The sequence below is a fragment of the Podarcis liolepis genome (genome assembly GCF_965112155.1).
Source record: "Podarcis liolepis genome assembly, chromosome: 12".
Classification (NCBI taxonomy): domain Eukaryota; kingdom Metazoa; phylum Chordata; class Lepidosauria; order Squamata; family Lacertidae; genus Podarcis; species Podarcis liolepis.
The window spans coordinates 13503024-13521850 of NC_139563.1; the positions used below are offsets into that span (position 1 = coordinate 13503024).

General features: G+C 41.2%; 3 protein-coding genes across 9 annotated transcripts in view; 2 read left to right on the top strand and 1 right to left on the bottom strand.

The window, feature by feature from the left end:
- UBE3C (ubiquitin protein ligase E3C) overlaps positions 1–10016 on the top strand; it is a 57215-nt gene extending 47199 nt beyond the window's left edge. For 3 of the 5 annotated variants that reach the window (XM_083466681.1, XM_083466682.1, XM_083466683.1), the window contains 5 exons: positions 175–387; positions 3402–3590; positions 3694–3760; positions 4974–5104; positions 8019–9681. In XM_083466681.1, coding sequence (XP_083322807.1) covers positions 175–387; positions 3402–3590; positions 3694–3760; positions 4974–5104; positions 8019–8189 — 771 coding nt within the window. In that variant the 3' untranslated portion in view covers positions 8190–9681. Of the gene's footprint in view, positions 1–174; positions 388–3401; positions 3591–3693; positions 3761–4973; positions 5105–8018; positions 9682–9787 lie in introns of those variants that run through there. The other 2 variants (XR_014517419.1, XR_014517420.1) reach the window with 1 other exon arrangement.
- Positions 1–18827, bottom strand: part of LMBR1 (limb development membrane protein 1) — a 327116-nt gene that overhangs the window by 222787 nt on the left and 85502 nt on the right. The gene's annotated exons all lie outside the window — the stretch shown is intronic.
- Positions 14261–18827, top strand: part of DNAJB6 (DnaJ heat shock protein family (Hsp40) member B6) — a 61508-nt gene continuing 56941 nt past the window's right edge. The window contains exon 1 of one of the 3 annotated variants that reach the window (XM_083467209.1): positions 14261–14474. The gene's annotated coding sequence lies outside the window, so the exon portion shown is untranslated. The remainder of the gene's footprint in view (positions 14475–18827) is intronic. The other 2 variants (XM_083467206.1, XM_083467208.1) reach the window with 2 other exon arrangements.

Here is an 18827-nt window from a genome sequence, read left to right on the forward strand (position 1 = left end):
AAAATATCGAAATAAAATATTTACATGGGATGGATGATATGAATGGGGGAACTTGTATAGCACTCCCATAGATGGAGGAGATGTCTTGCTAAGTTTCTGAAGTGAAAGGACATAGTAAATACTTAGCTTCTGAAGTATATAAAAATAATTCTCAACTTTACATTTTTTTTAAAGGCTTTATATGAAAATATGCTTGTCGAGCTTCCATTCGCCAGTTTTTTCCTTTCAAAGTTGTTGGGAACAAGTGCAGATGTGGACATTCATCACTTGGCTTCACTAGATCCCGAAATGTACAAAAACCTACTTTTTCTCAAGAGCTATGAAGGGGATGTGGAGGAACTTGGGCTGAATTTTACTGTGGTGAATAATGAATTGGGGGAAGCACAGGTAAGGGACTTCGGCTTTTAAGTTCTCAGCAATGTTTCCATTCAGATGTCATAATGATAAAGCATATGTTCATCAATGACTTTGTAACTTGGAGTCAAAACATACAGGCACTCTTTGTATTGATACTCATCAAACTAGCTTTTATGGCAAGTCACATATGCCTTTAGATACAAGCTTTGGTTGTTATTACATAATTTTTGTACTTAAATTAAAAAATGCTTTGCATCAACCTCAAGTTCTTCAGTTTCATCAGAAGCACTTAGACATTGGGATATGCAGAGAATACTGCTTTACAAGTGTCACAAAGTGTTTGCCTGTTTGACTTGCCTGTTGAATTGTTTTCATAAATAGTTGTAGTTGATGACTCTAAAATGTTGGTATGGAATACTGAATTTGTAGACATTCAGGATGCTATGAAGGGCAATTCTACATGGTAGGTAATGACTCGAATAGAAAACCCTAATAGTGGGTTTTCAAGAGTATATGAGCTCGAATACAAAAGAACTGGACAATTAGTTCCAGAGGAACTTTGCATTGTGCTTTTCAAACAGGAACCCCTGCTATGCGGCAAATCCTCACTGAAACAGAGGAGAATTTGAAAAGCAGTGTGTGATGCACTAAGGGGGTCCTGCTCAAGCCCTTGGGTGCACCTAAAGTATCTTGTTGGATCTCTGCCATTGTAATTACTTCTGCTGGGTGCTTCTGAGAATATCCTTGTGAAAGAATTTAAGAAGAACAATTTCATATCTTAATTGACTGTCTTTATAAGGAAGCAGTTCAGCTACCAATAAAGGAAAGCTATTATTACTTGGAGAAAATCCAGTCTCAGACACAATCCTAATCATACTATTCAGATCAAGGGGACTTTTATGTAAATCCAGTTAAAAGTAGGGTCTTAAATACAGGTGACCCATCTGTCCCCCTGAAAGTCTGCTGGATATTGGGTAGAGAAGTCCGGTAAGAGGCCACTGTTAAAACAAAGTCAACAAGAGCATCAGGTACAGTTTAGCCATTGTACTGTTACTTGCAGAAGATACTTGTTGCAATTGGCCACGCCCATCAACCTCACCCCCTGCTCATTGTGTCCATTTTGCTAGTTGAAAACATTATGTTCCAGAGTCTCGGATTAAACCACAATATCCTTAATTTGGGTGTAATGATAAGTATTGAGGTAGAAAGGGAGGTGGATTACATTTAGAACCTAGCTTTAATTCCTGATGATTGCTTAATTGCTTAATAATGCCTAATAAATGCATCCCAAATCTATCACCATCAACCACATTGTTCATGATGAACCACATTGTTCATTCTTCAGGCCTTGGACTCTGGCATAGGAACTTGTGTTACATAGTCAGACCACTGGTCTATCTAGCTGTTGGTTATATATGCTGGCAGCACCTCACCAGAGTTTCAGATGTTCTCCCTCTTAGCTTACAGCCCTTCCGTCTTCAAGGAAAACAAATTGGAAAGTGTGATGATGCTGTTGACTTCACAGAAGTGTTGACAGTGTTCAGTCTGTGTTGATTAAAACTTGGCAATGGGAATTGAATGGTATATTGGAGGGCACTAGAATTGCAGTAATTCCAAATAAATGTGTGTTGCTATTGTGCTCGGTAGTCTTGACACAAAAGGCATCCAACCACAGAGGCCTCCTCCTAGACTAGGAATGTTTGATAATGGAGCAAAGGGCTGCATTAATTGGGAAATCTAGACCTGAGTGTCAGCAGGGGCGGCTTGCCCTGTTTTGCTGCCTGAGGCAGAGCGGGAAGGGGCATGCCCCAGATAGAGCCTCGCTTACCAGTGCATGACTCCTGGTGAGATCTTGTGAGAGGTCAGTAATATCTTGCTGGAACCTGGATACCACAACCTGGGATTCTGCCATCTTAAGGGTAGACTGGCCCCAAGTGTCACATTAGATTCTGGTGACTGGGAGGTCTAGAACAGGCTTCCTCAACCTCAGCCCTCCAAATGTTTTGAGACTACAATTCCCATCGTCCTTGACCACTGGCCCTGATAGCTATGGATCTTGGGAGTTGTAGGCCAAAAAAACACCTGGAGGGCTGAGGATGAGGAAGCCTGGTCTAGAATGTTCTGAGTACTGTATCGAGTTTCTCTCACACACAGCCCATAATGATTTTCAGCAACAAGGGGGTTGAGCTGTCACTTTGCACCTTGGAATATACCAGGCAAGATCTAGCATGGCTTGGGGATACTCCATCTGGTGCCATTGCTGAGACTTTGCTGTATCCGAGATCTTGGGGCCTATAAAGCACTTCGCTAGCCTGGTTGGGTGACATCCTCAGCCCCACCTTTCATACATGCGTAACAGGCCCAGAATGTGCCATCAACAGATACCCACAATGCTTTTTTTGTGGGGGACGGTGCATTTTGAATTCAGGAATCTTCTCCAGAATTTTGGCAGAGTAGAACTGATTCATTCCTGGCTCTGCCAAAACTTCACTGACTGGAACTCCTTGCATTTGCTCATCCCTAATTATATATTAAAATATTTGTGGTCAGAATGTTAAGTGTATTCTTGAAATAGCTTGCTTCTATATTGCAGCTGAATCTCGCTGATAAAGCCTCTTTAGGGGAATGTTGATTTTTTTATTTATTCATGGAATAAGTTCTTTTGGGTTTGGGTGTGGTCAAAATGAAAGGGAAAGCATTTAAAAAGGTATATTGCCGGTTTAAAGACCTGTGAACTATGGCCTGCATAATTTTAAATAGACTTTATAGTTATGCCATCTAGTGGCAGAAGGTGCAACAGAACTCCTGCTTAAATTTAGTTAGTAAGGAAGGACTGGGTTTTTAATTTTGGCTCATTTCACGCCGTAAATGCCCATCTGCATTGATATTTCTACGTACAAATAATTCATGAGTGATCAACAGTAATATTGGGTGATATATAGGCTGATATGCCACCAGATCGTCATCAAGGATATTAGGATTTAGGAGGAAAAACTGTTCATAAGACTGACATTTATTTCATAGAATATTTTTATGTTTTACAGGTGGTTGAACTGAAGCCTGGTGGAAAGGATATTCCTGTCACTAGCGCCAATCGAATCGCATACATCCATCTTGTGGCAGACTACAGGTTAAACAAACAGATCAGGCAGCACTGCCTTGCATTTAGACAGGGTCTTGCCAATGTTGTTAATCTTGAGTGGCTTAGAATGTTTGATCAGCAAGAAATTCAGGTACTGTTGCATAGCTCTGTGGACAAAATAATTTAGTAATATAAACCTTTGAAAATCCTGCCTGAAACTAAACTATGCACCTATCTTTCCCTATCTGTTCTAGGTTTTGATATCTGGTGCACAGGTTCCTATTAGTCTAGACGACCTTAAAACTTTCACAAACTATTCAGGCAAGTATATTGTAATTCAGATGATAAATAAGACAAAATCAAAGGCATGAGCCAGGAAGGTTGAGCCACGGTTTTCAATTGAAGAATTAACTGTGTTTAACTTCTCCCCATTTCATGGGATTCAAATTGGTTCTAAATTTTAGTTGGATCATTTTCCACATCACAATTTTAAAGAGCAATACTTAAAACAACAGCAACCAGTTACAACAAAGTCCTTTATTGGCTCAGTTTTATATTAGGGAGCTCTTGGATTATGCCCAGTGCCACAAAGAAGACTGAGAACACCAAATAGATAATAATGTCATACAAATGTACAATAATTCATGATGATCAGAATGCCTAAGAACATCTGCTACAATGAGTTTTTAAAGCTACATTAATGCTCTCATAGGACATGAAAGAAAATACTCAAATGTAGTCCATTTTCAGTATATTATCTTGGATTTTAGTGTTTCAAAACCTGTGGCAGTCATTGGTGGGAGACCATGTCACACTATGTCTGCTGTTTCCCTTCTACTAATCTGGGTCCAGCCCCATAAATTTAAATATGCATATGTTTAATGAAAAGATAGTGAAGGCAGATAACCTTCCAGCTGGAAACTCTATAATTGAAAGTCCTGCTTGCTGTAATTGGTATTGTACCCTTTCCCCATGACACTGAGGCTCCCAGCTGGGTCTTCTTTCCCCATATTGGCCTGGCTCAGACTTGCTTAGTCTTGGAGATGGAACTATCTAAGGTGCCTTCTCACTCATGCCTTTGTTTTTCACCATTTCTGCTTAATGTGCAAATGTTGCATTGAGCGAGCTCAGTTTTAGAATGCTGGGCTGCTTCCGAAATGTGCTGAATCTTATGATGTTGCACATTTATTGAATCCCTGAAAAGGCTAAGCTGGAATGGGGCATGGCATTCTGTTGCTCTCAGTACCAATGTATCAGGTGGTTCAGAATATGTTGGTTCTTTTGCTGGCACATGTGGGCTGTATAATCTGCACATCTGATTTTCTGCAGTGAGTACTGTAAGATGTTTGAACAAAAGAAACCAGTATTGAGGAAACGTGCAGCATGGCTGGCATTAGATGAGACCTGATTGACGCATTTCAATCATTCAGATTTATCAGTGTATCCAGAATGCACTGTAGCTGTCTCCTAATAGTATATCGTAATAGCGCTGTTCAACATTGATACAATTTGTTTTTCTTTTGGAAAATTGTAGGTGGTTATTCTGCAGATCATCCAGTAATCAAAATCTTTTGGAGAGTTGTAGAAAGTTTCACCGATGACGAAAAACGTAAATTGCTCAAGTTTGTGACAAGCTGTTCACGGCCTCCACTCTTGGGGTTTAAGGTATCCGTGTTCCTGAAATTGGCTTAACAGAAGCACAATCTGATTTATTGCAGCCATTCCCATGCTTTAGCACATTAAGAAATAATTGCTCAACAATTTAAGAAAAAAGCACAATAAATAGGAGTACTCAACATTTGCACACAACATTAAGTGCTCATCAAGTGCTTCTGCCTGATTTTGGGGGGTTCCTCTATGCCACTGATACATGGTAAAGTATTTTCAGGAGACTAGAGGGCATTGAGGGATTTTGTGTTCTTCATTGAGTAACTATTTCTAGACCTTGACATGAGAAATAAGGTTTCACAGATCTCTGGTTATGCTGCCCATCTCTATTTTTCCATTTTCTGTTGTGGCTGGAATTATTTCTTAACTTCTTGATATTGTGAGCTGCTTTGAGTATGGCTTACCATTGGGAATCAGCATACATATACATGACGATGTACAGCTTTGTATCTCTTATATGCCCGTTACAGGGACTGTGCCTATCCAGTAAAATCCTACCACGTAGTGCATATTATTTGACATGAGGAGCAGGAAAGATGCTTCCCCCATTTATGGGCAAAGATTCCCAACAGCTGTTGCCGCTGTCTGATAATTGTGTAGGCTGATGAATAACTCCTGTCAAATGCCAAGAGCTGTTATTGTTTGCCCACCAAGCTCAGGGAAATGTACTGTTACCATGCTGCGCCCAAGCAGCATAGGAGCCCTGAGATAAGTAGCATAATTCAGTGTGACTATTACAAATGCTGTTGCAGTGCTTTTTTTGAAGATGAAGAGCACCATGTACTGTAAGTAGTAATTAGTATTTGCAATGAAATAAGTGGATTCATTTAATGAAAAAAAATATATATTGAGGGCAGCAATTAGTACAAAATGTCTTCGGTAATTAATTGTACATAGCTGCATTAAAGTAGAAGATAATTAAATGTTACTGTTAAGAACATAACTTTCTAATAGCCTGGCTTTGAAATCTTGTCCATGCTACATTGTGGAACCTTCACCTTTGCTAAAGTTAGTTCAGACTCATTTAGAAGAATGCAGTATGTCTTGAAGTACTTTTACTTATAAATAGCACAGTCACGACTTGCACTATTTAAAAAAGAAAAAAAAATGGAAGCCTTTACTGCCAGCAGCTTCAGCTCACAATAACATATGCTAAAGCTAATTAAAGTTTAATAAGTTTAATAAATGAGATTGTTACAGACAAAAAAAAAATCATTAAAGTGCAGTTGGAAACTGTTAAGTTCCAATCAGGTCACACGATAAATTGATGATGCTTCTCACTTCTCTACTATTGCAGATTCCCGTTCCACAGTATTTAATTATTCAACAAATGGTGCCCTTGGCTTGACATTTCAATATAGAACTTCATTTTTAACATTTTTAAAGCTTAAAGTAGGAAAATTCAATTAGCATTTTGAAAGGAACACTAAAAATACAGCATTTTATCTATGACATACATTTTAAGGCCTCCATTTAAACAATAATTTAACTTAAAATCTCATTAACCTTCTGGCATGGGGTGTTAGGATTTTTATTTTATTTTTTGCAGTTTCTAAAACCAGACAATCTATTTTCACTCACCAAAGCATTTGATTAAATTAATAAACTCTTGTAGGGAAAAGGAGAGCTTTGGATATAATGTGGAAATGTCTTAGGCACCCCTAGGGTGGGGGTGGGGTGGGAGGAGAGATCTTGTTTTCTAAGAACTGAGGAAAACCTATTTTCTTTTCCTTTCTTGGGGGGGGAGGGGTAAAACCATTTTACACCTTGGGAATGTTCTTATTTTGTTAGAGGCAGAGTTGTTAAGTAGCTAGATCAGAGCTTTCCAAACTGTGTGTTGCGACATGTTAGCGTGTTGGCTTTGTTTTCACCTCTGGTTTGTTAGTAAAACTGAATTACTGTGTCACAAACTGATGTATGTCTAAAAAGTGTGTCACCAACATGAAAAGTTTGAAAAGCTCTGAGCTAGATGAATCGGGAATAGGCAGCATGTCTGTGACCAAAATGTTCCTTCAAAGCACTTTGATATGGTTTGACATTTTTGGGAGTACCAGATAATAATCTCTCTGTGTGTTTGTTTGTGTGTGTGAGAGAGAAAAAAATATTTGATTCCTCAGATGTTAGAAAATGATTACTTTCTGCTGAGAGCTGCCCTCTGGACTCCACGCAACAATCTCCCACCCGACCCGCCATGCTCACAATGGTGTAACACTACATACTTTTTCTCTAAGTGTTCTATTGCTGTAAGAAACAAATGGTTTGAGGATTATTTAAATGTATGTGTAGATAAACACCAAGTGCACATTACAGATTGCTCAGCTTCATAAGACATCTTGATTCCTGATAAACACATGCAAATTAGCTTTTCAGTGAATCAGAGTTAGGTTTTTAACGATAGAATATGTGTTTTGTGGAACAACAGTTGTGTGTTTATTTTTTATCTAAGGGCCAATAATCACATCGCTGTGTTAAGCTTACACAAGAATCTCAATGCTAATCCAGTTTTACTTTTAACAGAGGACTTCCATGCTGTATCAGAAGCTGCTTTTGAAACTCCTCTCGGTTTCAAAACCAGCATTGGCTGCTTTTAAAGAAATTCTGCTTCTTCAACCTTTCTGTGGACCCTGGCCAAAATCTCAAGCTGGCAACTGTCATTCTACAACACTGTTGAATAGTAAAATTATAAAAATGAACTGATGTGGGCAAAGTACCTTGTAGTTGTCCATTTCATATAAAATTCCACAATAGGAGGTTATTGTGACTTCAGAAGCTAATAGTGTATCTCTTAATACATGTTTAGGGGGCTTCTTTAAGGCCGCAAGGAAACTTTTATTTGGATTGTTTTTTTTCTCCTTGTTTGGATGTTTGCTCTAATCCTTGTTTCATCGTTACATCTTTTCTCCTGCCCCAGGAATTGTACCCTGCTTTTTGCATACACAACGGAGGCTCTGATTTAGAGCGACTACCCACTGCCAGTACCTGCATGAATTTATTGAAGCTTCCAGAGTTTTATGATGAGAACCTTATGCGAAGTAAGCTGCTTTATGCCATTGAATGCGCTGCTGGATTTGAGTTGAGCTGAGCTGAGCTACTCTAATGCTCTGTTGAGGAACTAATCAGTGCCTACTTCCATACGCACCACCCACACCAAGCAGATTAAGAGAATCCCACCTAGGTTTCTGCAACTCATCTTTCCTGTCAAATACTCTCAAGTAGGTTTCGGTTTCAGTGCAAGATGTTATTTCTCTGTCATTCATTAAGCATTTAACTGTATCAACGGTATCTTACTCTGATTCCAAAATAATGACGCTGTGTGCAGTTTGGTAGGCTTTCCAAGAAAGAGCATATTTGGGGGCACAGTAACATCATTTTGAAAATAACCAAAGATGAAGCTTTGGCTTTGCGCTGTTCAAATACAGAATAATTCCATAAGCTGGCAATAAAGCAACATACAAAGCAGCCCACGAGGAATAAACAGGGTGATGACTTTGGAGAGGGAAGCAGGCATTTTGCAAGTGGCTCGGAACTGAGAGGCTAAAAGTTCCATTTTTTTCTCCTTCAAGCGGCAGAAATTGTTTACAAACCTTTCTGCAACTGCAGTTTGTTGCAACTGGGGGGGGGGAATGCATTTTTATTACCGTGGTAGGCATTGAAAGAGAGCGTTTATTTCACTTGTGTGTGTGTGTGTTTTTTCAATACCTTCAGTTATCTGAATGGGCATGCCTGTTCTTCAGTCACTACCTTAACCTGTGTCTTGATTAACTGGACATGTTCTTTCCTTCTTCTGTTCCATTTTCTCCTGTGTGCCTGTAGACTTTTTAATGCGACAGACTTCTTTGGCATATATAATACATACGATAGCTGTGACTTTGGAAAAAGAAATACTTCTAACAACTATTAAAATATATTTGAACCGGAAGCTCCAGGCTTTTAATCTTTTATATCTGAAAGCCTGTGGGTGGGTGTTCACATACCCTCTTTAGCTTTCTCTGTCAGGAATAATTGTGGTTGGTGTAGAAACTGGGCTTTCCTTCGTTATTTGCCATGATTAAACAACTACGAATCCATTTGCTCAGTTAGCAGTTAGCTGCTTGGACACGGGGAAAGGAGTGCATCACTGGACTATGTTTGACTGACAAGGCAAACATTTGTTTCATGTGGTTCAGAAATGGTTATGGCACTGGGTCAACATTTGTCTTCACGTGCAATTCTCACTAAATTATTTTTTTAATAATATAATTAGAACCTTAAATCATTAACGGGCAGAATCAAGTGTGTCCTTTATTGTCAGTTCGAAAAGGCCTGAGAACTTTTACATTGGGGGGGCCCTTCCACTTCCGGCCTCCTAGACCGAAAGCTATTTTACTGCTGGGGAAGCTTCTCAATTTCATATTTAATTAGCAGTAAACAGCAATATATTTTAAATGTGCAGAAGAGCTCTTGAGTGATTTTAAGATGTTTACTAGTGTTAGTACAAAAAAAATGTATAATTTCATGATTTGGATAAGAAATGAAGTGTTAAAAATACTATTTGTAGTCACAATGTACAGAAATAAAACAATTGTTTTCTTTTTGGTTTTGTTCTAAGCTGCTTTATTTATGGTAACATTTACAATGCCCTGCCTATTCTGTTCCTGATAGCTGGCTGCCTGTGTTCTTTTTATTTTTATTTTTATGTAGATTATGGAACTTAACACAGAAGGACTATAGAAACCTTTAACAGGACTGCTGCCTTCTCTAAAAAGCAAAGCCCGGATATTTCCTTAAAAAAAACCACACACCATTATTTATTCTATAATCCAAAGTATTAAATATTTTAAAATTATTTTTTCAACTGAATTAATTTGTTGGATTAAAAGCTGTCATGTTTGTAAGTTGTAAAATGTAAATTAAACTCTTTTTGTATTGAGTCCTAGTATTTCCAGGGTTTTGTTAGTTTTAGGCCACATTATTTTAATGTCTGGTAAGTTACAATTTACTCTTGTTGTGCAAGCATAGGGCAGAGTTTCTAAAATGTTATCAAGGAAGCCAAAACAAGAATGAGGCTGACACTGGCCAAAATCAAATGAGCTATTCTCCGCCCCTTTCTCTTCAATGCCACATTGCCACCATTTTTAAACAAAATGTTTTTGCAGGCGGTCTGCCATGTGCTATAAAGTGCTGCTCTTAGTGCTTTTGGATTGGGAGGAAGTATATTAGCACATATGTGACTTTGTCCAGTATGTTCCTGTCGGCAGGACCTACAGCATAGGTGGCGTAAAATTCCAGGAGCTAAAATCTTAATGACAATTAGCACAATGAAAAAAAGCAGGGAGCAGCAGAGCCTGAAAGGAATACAGTCAGTTCTTTCCAGCCTTGGAAAATAAAAAAAAAATGTATTGCAACATCATTCTGCCTGGGAGCTGGCAGTCGTATTTATTATGCAACCGACTAGCAAGATACCAACCAATTGTCAGAATCTGTACAGAAATGCCCATGTTGAATTGGTAGGTGAATGCAGCCCCACTTGTCATATAGCTACTGTACATTTCCTAGGGCCTCAGTTCCATCTTTGTATCCCTTGCAATCCTTACCTTAATCCACGGGCCATGTCACTGAGATGTCCACTGAGCCACAGAATTATGTATGTAAATATGACCCTAGAAATGGATGAACCCTGGAATAAGGGGCAGAGTTTAGTTTTGTTCAGAGAGAAACTTTGGAGGGTGGCATCCACGTCACCACAAGCCTTGCACTCAAGCCTTAGCAGTCAACCGTTTTGGCCCCTGAACGCCACAAACCTGGAAGTGAGTGTTCCGGTTTGCGAACGTTCTTTTGGAAGCAGAACGTTTGGTGGGGCTTCTGGGGCTTCCAATTGGCCGCAGAAAGCTCCTGCAGCCAGTTGGAAGCTGCGCCTTGGAAGCTGAATGTTTTGGAAGTCGAACAGACTTCTGGAACGGATTATTATAAGGCTGTGGTGGTTCAGAGCCTGTTACCTGACTCACTGAGCCAATTCTACACATACTCTAAATACACGTTACTAAAGGATTGGTCTGTCTGTAATGGTTATACACACCTTTTTGCACCCCCACTTGGAGAAGTTTGAGGCCTTGCCATCATTTGCATGAGTGTCAGAAAAATCAAACTCCTTCAAGCCAAAAGATTCCTCCAGAGTGACAGGTAAGTTGTCCATGGCTGACTCCAGCAACTGAGTCTCTTCCCAAGTCTCAAGTGTTTCTATTTACACAAGAAGCTGCTTTATACTAAGTCAAATCGCTGGTCCATCTAGTTCAGTACTGTTTACACCTAACTGGCAGCAGCTCTCCAAGCTTTCACATGGGACATTCCCAGCCCTAACTGGAGGTGCCAGAGAGACCTTCTGTATGCAAAGCAGCTGTACCACTGACCTATGGCCCTTCCTCTTTTTCTTATTGTCATCTGACCTTTTGCATTAAAGATAGCTTGTTGTTGTTTAGTCGTTTAGTCGTGTCCGACTCTTCGTGACCCCATGGACCAGAGCACGCCAGGCACTTCTGTCTTCCACTGCCTCCCGCAGTTTGGTCAAACTCATGCTGGTAGCTTCGAGAACACTATCCAGCCATCTCATCCTCTGTCGTCCCCTTCTCCTTGTGCCCTCCATCTTTCCCAACATCAGGGTCTTTTCCAGAGAGTCTTCTCTTTTCATGAGGTGGCCAAAGTATTGGAGTCTCAGCTTCAGGATCTGTCCTTCCAGTGAGCACTCAGGGCTGATTTCCTTAAGAATGGATAGGTTTGATCATCTTGCAGTCCATGGGACTCTCAAGAGTCTCCTCCAGCACCATAATTCAAAAGCATCAATTCTTTGGCGATCAGCCTTCTTTATGGTCCAGCTCTCACTTCCACACATCACTACTGGGAAAACCATAGCTTTTACTATGCAGACATTTGTTGGCAAGGTGATGTCTCTACTTTTTAAGATGCTGAAAGATAGCTTACACAAATATAAAATCCATGCACCCTGTTATTTGACTAAATAGCTTTGAAACGATTTTAAAATTGCTGTAACTCACCCTGGGACCTGCTGGCGAAGGGTGGGTACAAAAACATCAAATTAATGCTCGTAGCAAATTAAAGCCAAGCCCAAGAACAAAAGTTTCTCCACCCACGCACCTTCTGCCCACTCTCTTCAGCTTGAAGGTTGTCATTTGCTAAGTAAAAAGCTGATGGGCATCTTACTCAACAACACAACCCAAACTATCACATGGTCATCTGTTTACTCCTAAGTGAGGGAATAGCAGATTATCTGTGACTATTAACCACCTCTCCACCAAATCAATTGGCCACAGGGCCTGTGCCAGTCCCCTGCTGAAGCCCCGCACGCGCCTTTGGCTTCCAGCCAGATCTTGCAAGAGATCCATGAGATCCCACTGCAACCCAGAAGCTGCGACTATAGCCACTTCTCTGCCAATGGGTGGGAGAGACAGGCATGGAGGTGCCAGATAAGTAAGGAGAGGTGGTGGTGGAGGTGGCAGTTTCCAGCAACATCTTGCAAGAGCCCCCGCAAGATCTTGTGCAGCTCTCGTGAGCTCTCCCTGGAAGCCACTGCTGCTCCAGCAGTGCAGATGGGCACTGCCCCTTGGATTCCACCGCCCGAGGTGGCTGCTTCAGTCCGCCACACAGATGGGACGACTGGTCAGCCAGAAGCCTATGGATAGTAAGAGAGCGACAGCTGCTCCTTAAAAATGACGACCAGAAATATTGGGGCAGCAGGGAAGAAAGGTGTCCACTGGCCTCACCTTAAATCAGGACCACAATTCCCATCATCTGTGACCACTGGTCCTGTTAGCTAGGGATGATGGGAGTTGTAGTCCCAAAAACATCTGGAGGGCCAAGTTTGGGGATGCCTGCCCTAAATGCTATCTGGGCTTTGCCCAGACCAGGGTTTCTCAAAAGCTTTGGTCCCCAGATGATGTTGGACCACAACTCCCATCATCCCACCCCAGCTATCCGGACCAGTAGTCAGGGATGATGAGAGTTGTAGTCCAACAGCATCTGGGGGTCCCAAGGTTGAGAAAGGCTAGAGACGTTGCTCCCGCTCCCCACTCCTGTCCTCTTAATAGCGCAGCGCATCCTCACAGCCGCCAGGGAGCGCCCGCTCGCGCCCGAAATATCCCCCCTCCCACCTGCGGCAGTGGAACGGGGGGGGGGGGAGGTAGAGACGCCAAAAAGCAGAAGGAGTTATTCTAGAAACTTCCGGAAAGTAATAAACCCCGGCGGAAGTGAGAGCTGAGACTTCCTCCTCTCGCGTTCTCTTCCTTCCCTTTCTCTCCAGGTTTACGGTCACAGAGAAAAGAAAATAGAGAGATGACCGAATCGCACAGATCGGGAATTTCCGGGTCCACGTTACGGTAAGTCAAGAGCTGCGTTAATAGAAATGAATGAGGAAATTCCAAGATTCGACCATAACTGTGACTGAGCCACAACGTATTCACCCGGAAAGACGGCAGCTAAGAGATTTATTTATGATTTATGATTATTATTTATTTAATTTTTTAAAAAGGTTGGGCAGAGTGGCTTACGACAACCGCCCAGCGATACTTCGAACCTTTTGCAGGCAGGTATTATAACTATCATCATTATTATTTAATATCATCATTTATTCCATGTGTATGATTAAGTTGAGATTCCTGGATTGCAAGAAGTTGAACTAGATGACCCTCGGGGTACCATCCTAATCTACAATTCTATGGTTCTATAATTATTTTGTTACCCCCGCCAGATGAGTACATCTGGAGGGGTATAAATTATTATTATTGTTGTTGTTGTTGTTACCTTCCTTCCGCCTTAAAGGCCCCAGGGCGGGTATACATACACACATACACCTCTCTCTCTGAAAATAATAAAATGTCATAAGCCGGGGCGGGGAGCTTTTTAAATGTGTAAAAGCACATTTTTTACATTAAATATGAAATTAAATGAGAGATTAGAACACTGGTAAATCCCTGCTTGCCTTTATTTGGGGGTGGGGTACGCTGCTCCCCAATCAGACATTATATCAAAATTATTTCCGCCGGTCGGGCTGAGTTAGGATGAATGAATGGTGAGGAGGAAATCGAGAACCTTTCGAAACCTTGGATCTTCAGCTATAAGGTGTCACTCTTCCATTTCCTACATCTAGGGAAGCGCGCTGGTCTGGGGAGGGAGGAGGAAACAAAACACACAAAAAACCCCACCAACGGCTCTTCCGACGCTTTCAGCGTGTGACGCACTTCCTGTTTGCGGCCCTGAGAGGAGGAGAGGCATCGTCTCCACCGTCACGGCTGCCGCTGCTTTATCAGAAAGCGGGAAGGGACGAGACGGGAGCTGAGCGCTGCAGTCGCCGGCCTTGAAGGAGAAGAAGAGCTCGGAGGTGAGGGAAGCGCTGAGGGCGCGGGGAGCCGAGAGGGGAGGAAGGTGGCGGGTATGGGGGGGGAGGAAGGGGGTTGTTCTGAGGGGCGGCGGGGGGGGGGGTTGGTTGGTATCTCCACAGCGGCGTTGGCGCCAGGGGCGCGCGGCCTCCCCCTCCCCTCACACCCTCCTCCGCCTCGCGCTCTCTCCTGATTGGCTAAGGCCCGCTGCAGGGGGTGGGGGAGGGAGAAGGATGGTTATCTCTCGGCTCCTGCTGGGCTTCGCCTTGGCTTCCGATTCCCCCCTCCCCCACGAACCCCCCCCCCAATACAGACTAGATTTTCTGGGCATTTGTGCCTCCTTCGCCCTCAAAGGTCGCAATGGCCTAGGCGCCTCTTTCTCCTTCCTTTGTCTGGTCTACCTCTTCTCCAGCCCCACCCCCACCGATCTGTTTCTAACCCCCCCCCCTCCGTCCTGGGGTTGCCACCCCCGGGAAACTCCATGGGGTGTGTGTGGGAGTGGGTGCCCCCCGTAGCGCCTTCCGTGAAACGAATCAAAACAAAGCGCAAAAAGGGGGGCGTCGTGGAGTGGGGGCGCCCCATAGGAACGCGTGGCGAGTCTTGTCTGGGTTTCGGAGCGATTTCAGTCGTTCGAGGGCTTCAAGCTTTAGTGGAGGCCCAACTTCTAAAAACGTTTATTTTTCCCGTCCGAAACAAACGCTTAAAAATTCAAAGTAGATCATATTTGTTGTACGTGCAAAGAGGGGGCGATAAGATTTTCATTGGCTACATGCAGCCTATTTCATCTGCGGTCCACGAAAGCTTATCGTGCGATAAGTGAAGGCACCGTAACGCTTTTAATTTTATTTTTCCGTTTGCATTTTTGCTGTGTAGTAGGCTAACATGGCTTGTTCTCTGGAATGGTATTGCTGTTAGCGATTTGTTTTCTGTGGCAATTGCCTGTTTTGTCTCTTTTTAAAATTCTTCTTGGTTTTACACAATGCTTTGCAATTACAAGAAGCCTTCCTGGTTTTTTGTAGATTGTTTTTTAACGGCTCTGTGCAAATGTTACCACTATTTAAAAATAAATAAATAAATAGAATCCTTGGTTTGTTTCGAAATTGCTCAGTGAACAAACTGAGCTGAGGTCAGAAACTGCCATTTGAAAACTATTAGGAGGAATAGGCTAATGGTGCTTTGCATGTTTACTTGGATGCGACTCCTGTTGAATATGGTTGGCATTGCAGTCTAGAAGATGTAGAAAGAATAGTCTTTAACTGGCAGCTGTTAAATTGCTTTCGGGGGAGGGAAACTTTTGAAAGTTGGAATCTTAAGATTTAAAAGTTAAGTAGATGAATGCTTTGTATATCTGTTAAAGCATAACTAATAATACTTGCTTGACAAATTTTAGATAAAAGCATTTCGAAAATAAAATAAAAAGAGTAGCAGTGTAACTTTTAAAGGACAGTAAATTTCAAGCGAACAATCCCTTGGTTGGTTACTTGATTCAAATGAAACTTTGGAGGTTGTGTAGAGATGATATATACATATATATGGCTACCTTGGATTTTGTAAAACTAGTGCTGGGTCCAGTATTTCATATCTGGCCCGGCTTTTTGTCAGGAGTGGGTTAATAAAATACCCAAAGTTCACATATTAAATTGTTGATTTTGTTCAGCCTTGTGTAAGCTGCCCTAAGTAAGCCTTATTTGAAGAGCAGGAGATAATAAATTACTGAAATATGTGTTACTTGCTTCAAGTGAGTGACTTAATAGCAAGACTAGACTGGAGGCAATTTATGTGGTACCTCTGCTGATCTTTTGGGCATCTGGGATTTTCCGTGTTTCTCTAGAAATTTCCAGACTCATAATGAAGGAGATTAAGGAGCTAGGGGAAGGATAGTAAAGTAAAGTGATGATACATTCTAACACTACAATTTTATTTATTCTTTACAAAGCATAAATTTTATTATTCATTAAATACCTTTTGCCCTTATTCTGTGAACCACCCTGAGATCTACAGGTGAAGGGGCAGTATACAAATTTAATTAATGTTAATAACACATTAGATTATAAATGGAAATTCATTTTTTTCCTTCACTGTGTAATTATTCATTTAATCTTAAAGGTCCAAGTAGGAGGAAGACACACTATATTTGTCCTAGAGTTCATTTGTATTCCACAGGAATATTATCTTAAAGCTAAATTTTAGAATTTAAAAATGATGGTTAAATGTATATACTAACTTAGTTGGTCTTTAAGGTGCTACAGGAAGGAATTTTTTTATTTGGACTATGGCAGACCAACACGGCTACCCATCTGTAACTGTATATACCATGGTTGAATTTCCATTGGCAGATTATGATGGCTGGACTTTAGTAATTGTTTTAGGATTAACTAAAAGCCAAATGCTACATTAGTTTGCATTATTTTCTGTATTTCTATTTTTTTCTTCACTAAGCTAAAGCTTACTCACCTTTTAGTCTATATTTCTGAATAATTTGGTCCTGGGAGTGAACTTAAGAAGCTGTTTAGTTCAAAATCAGGCCATTGGTCCATAACCATCTGTTTCCATATCACTGTTCTCACAGTGGTTGTCCTTTGCCTTTTCAAATATTGCTTCTTTGGTCCTTTTTAAATGTGGGTTAAACCACAGAGCCTAGGGCTTGCCGATCAGATGGTCGGCGGTTTGAATCCCCGTGATGGGGTGAGCTCCCGTTGCTTGGTCCCTGCTCCTGCCAACCTAGCAGTTCAAAAGCACATCAAAGTGCAAGTAGATCAATAGGCGGGAAGGTAAATGGCGTTTCTGTGTGCTGCTCTGGTTCACCAGAAGTGGCTTAGTCATGCTGGCCACATGGCTGGCTCCCTCAGCCAGTAAAGCGAGATGAGCGCCGCAACCCCAGAGTTGGTCACGACTGGACCTAATGGTCAGGGGTCCCTTTATCTTTACCTTACTGAACCATTTATTTGCAAAGCATATGGTTAAGCAGACATCACTATACCTGCTAGTCAAACCAGACTGAACAAGAAGAGAGAAGTTGGCCTTGTTATAGGATCATTTGCATCCTTGAGGAAGTATTTAGGACAAGAATCATTCAGGAGATAATTAGAAGCTTAAAGCTCAAAGGTCAAGATTAGAAAAAAGGTTGGGTAGAGCATCAGCAGGACATAGGAGTATTCTTAGGGTTTTCAAAAATTCCCAGTAGAGTGCTAGTCTCACCTTTATGCAAGGATTTCAGCATCAGGCTTATCCGATGTAGTGTGCGAAAAGGCTGTTCAGGGAGAGCTTCCCTTGTGATGAGGAAAATTACACAGGAGGCTGCGATGAGACCAAGAGCAAGTAACCTGTTGCCCAGCAACTATTATCTCAACACACAATCAGTAGAAAGGCTGTTAGCCAAAGAACTCTTTATATTTCAGTTTACCCAGTAAAGTTATATATTCATTCAGACAGAAACAGAGTTGTGGCTATCTTAACTGTACTCATTCCAGTACTGTAGCTGAGTTCAAAATACACTAGACTCTCAAAAACATTTATGACTCTGGTAAAGACCTGGATTAACATAGTGTAAGCACTACCTTTTAAGTGGAGCTTTAATTGCTTTTCATATTGAGGCCTAGAATATTTTTGAAACCTGGAAATTGTGGAGCAGGATTACAACTTCTTATTTTTTATTGCAAGCCCTCCTGTGCAAAAGAATCACTTTCACCACCCCTCTTTAGCAGAGTATTTGCCGTACAATTTGGATTGTTGGCAGTTTGCTAGTTTTAAAAATTAAGTTCATTCAAAGTAACTTATTATAAACTGGAATAGCTAGAAGACCACTTGATCAAAAACTCAATAGAGCCATTATATATTATGAATTTTAGAAACATCTATCCCGCTCCCCCCAAAAAAAGCAGAACTATATCTTCATAAGAATAAAAAGCTTTTAAGTTGAATTCCAGATTAAGGCTTCTTCACCTTTCTGATGTCTACTTCATTACAATTTCTGCTCGCTCCTCCCCTCGTCACATGCCACTTCATGTTTAACACCCTTTCTTCAAGGATGGCATCTTTATAAATTAAGCAAGACATATTTAAGCAAAACATCAAAAATATACCTTGTATTATGCTCTACCAAATACTATATTAGTACACCTATAAGGAAGATGCAGGACAGTTTTAGCTAGTGCTAGAAACTTGCTTGGTACAGATGTCTTAATCAGGCATGGCTCTTAACATTCAGTCATTAATGTTATGGTCCCCAGTTTATATTTATGTGCTGCTGTGAGGTGCAAGATTTTTATTTTATATTTACTTGTGAAACTTTTAGATTGTTGCAAACCATTTAGGCGTCTTGAAGTATGTAGTCATTAAAATATAACGTGCTTCAC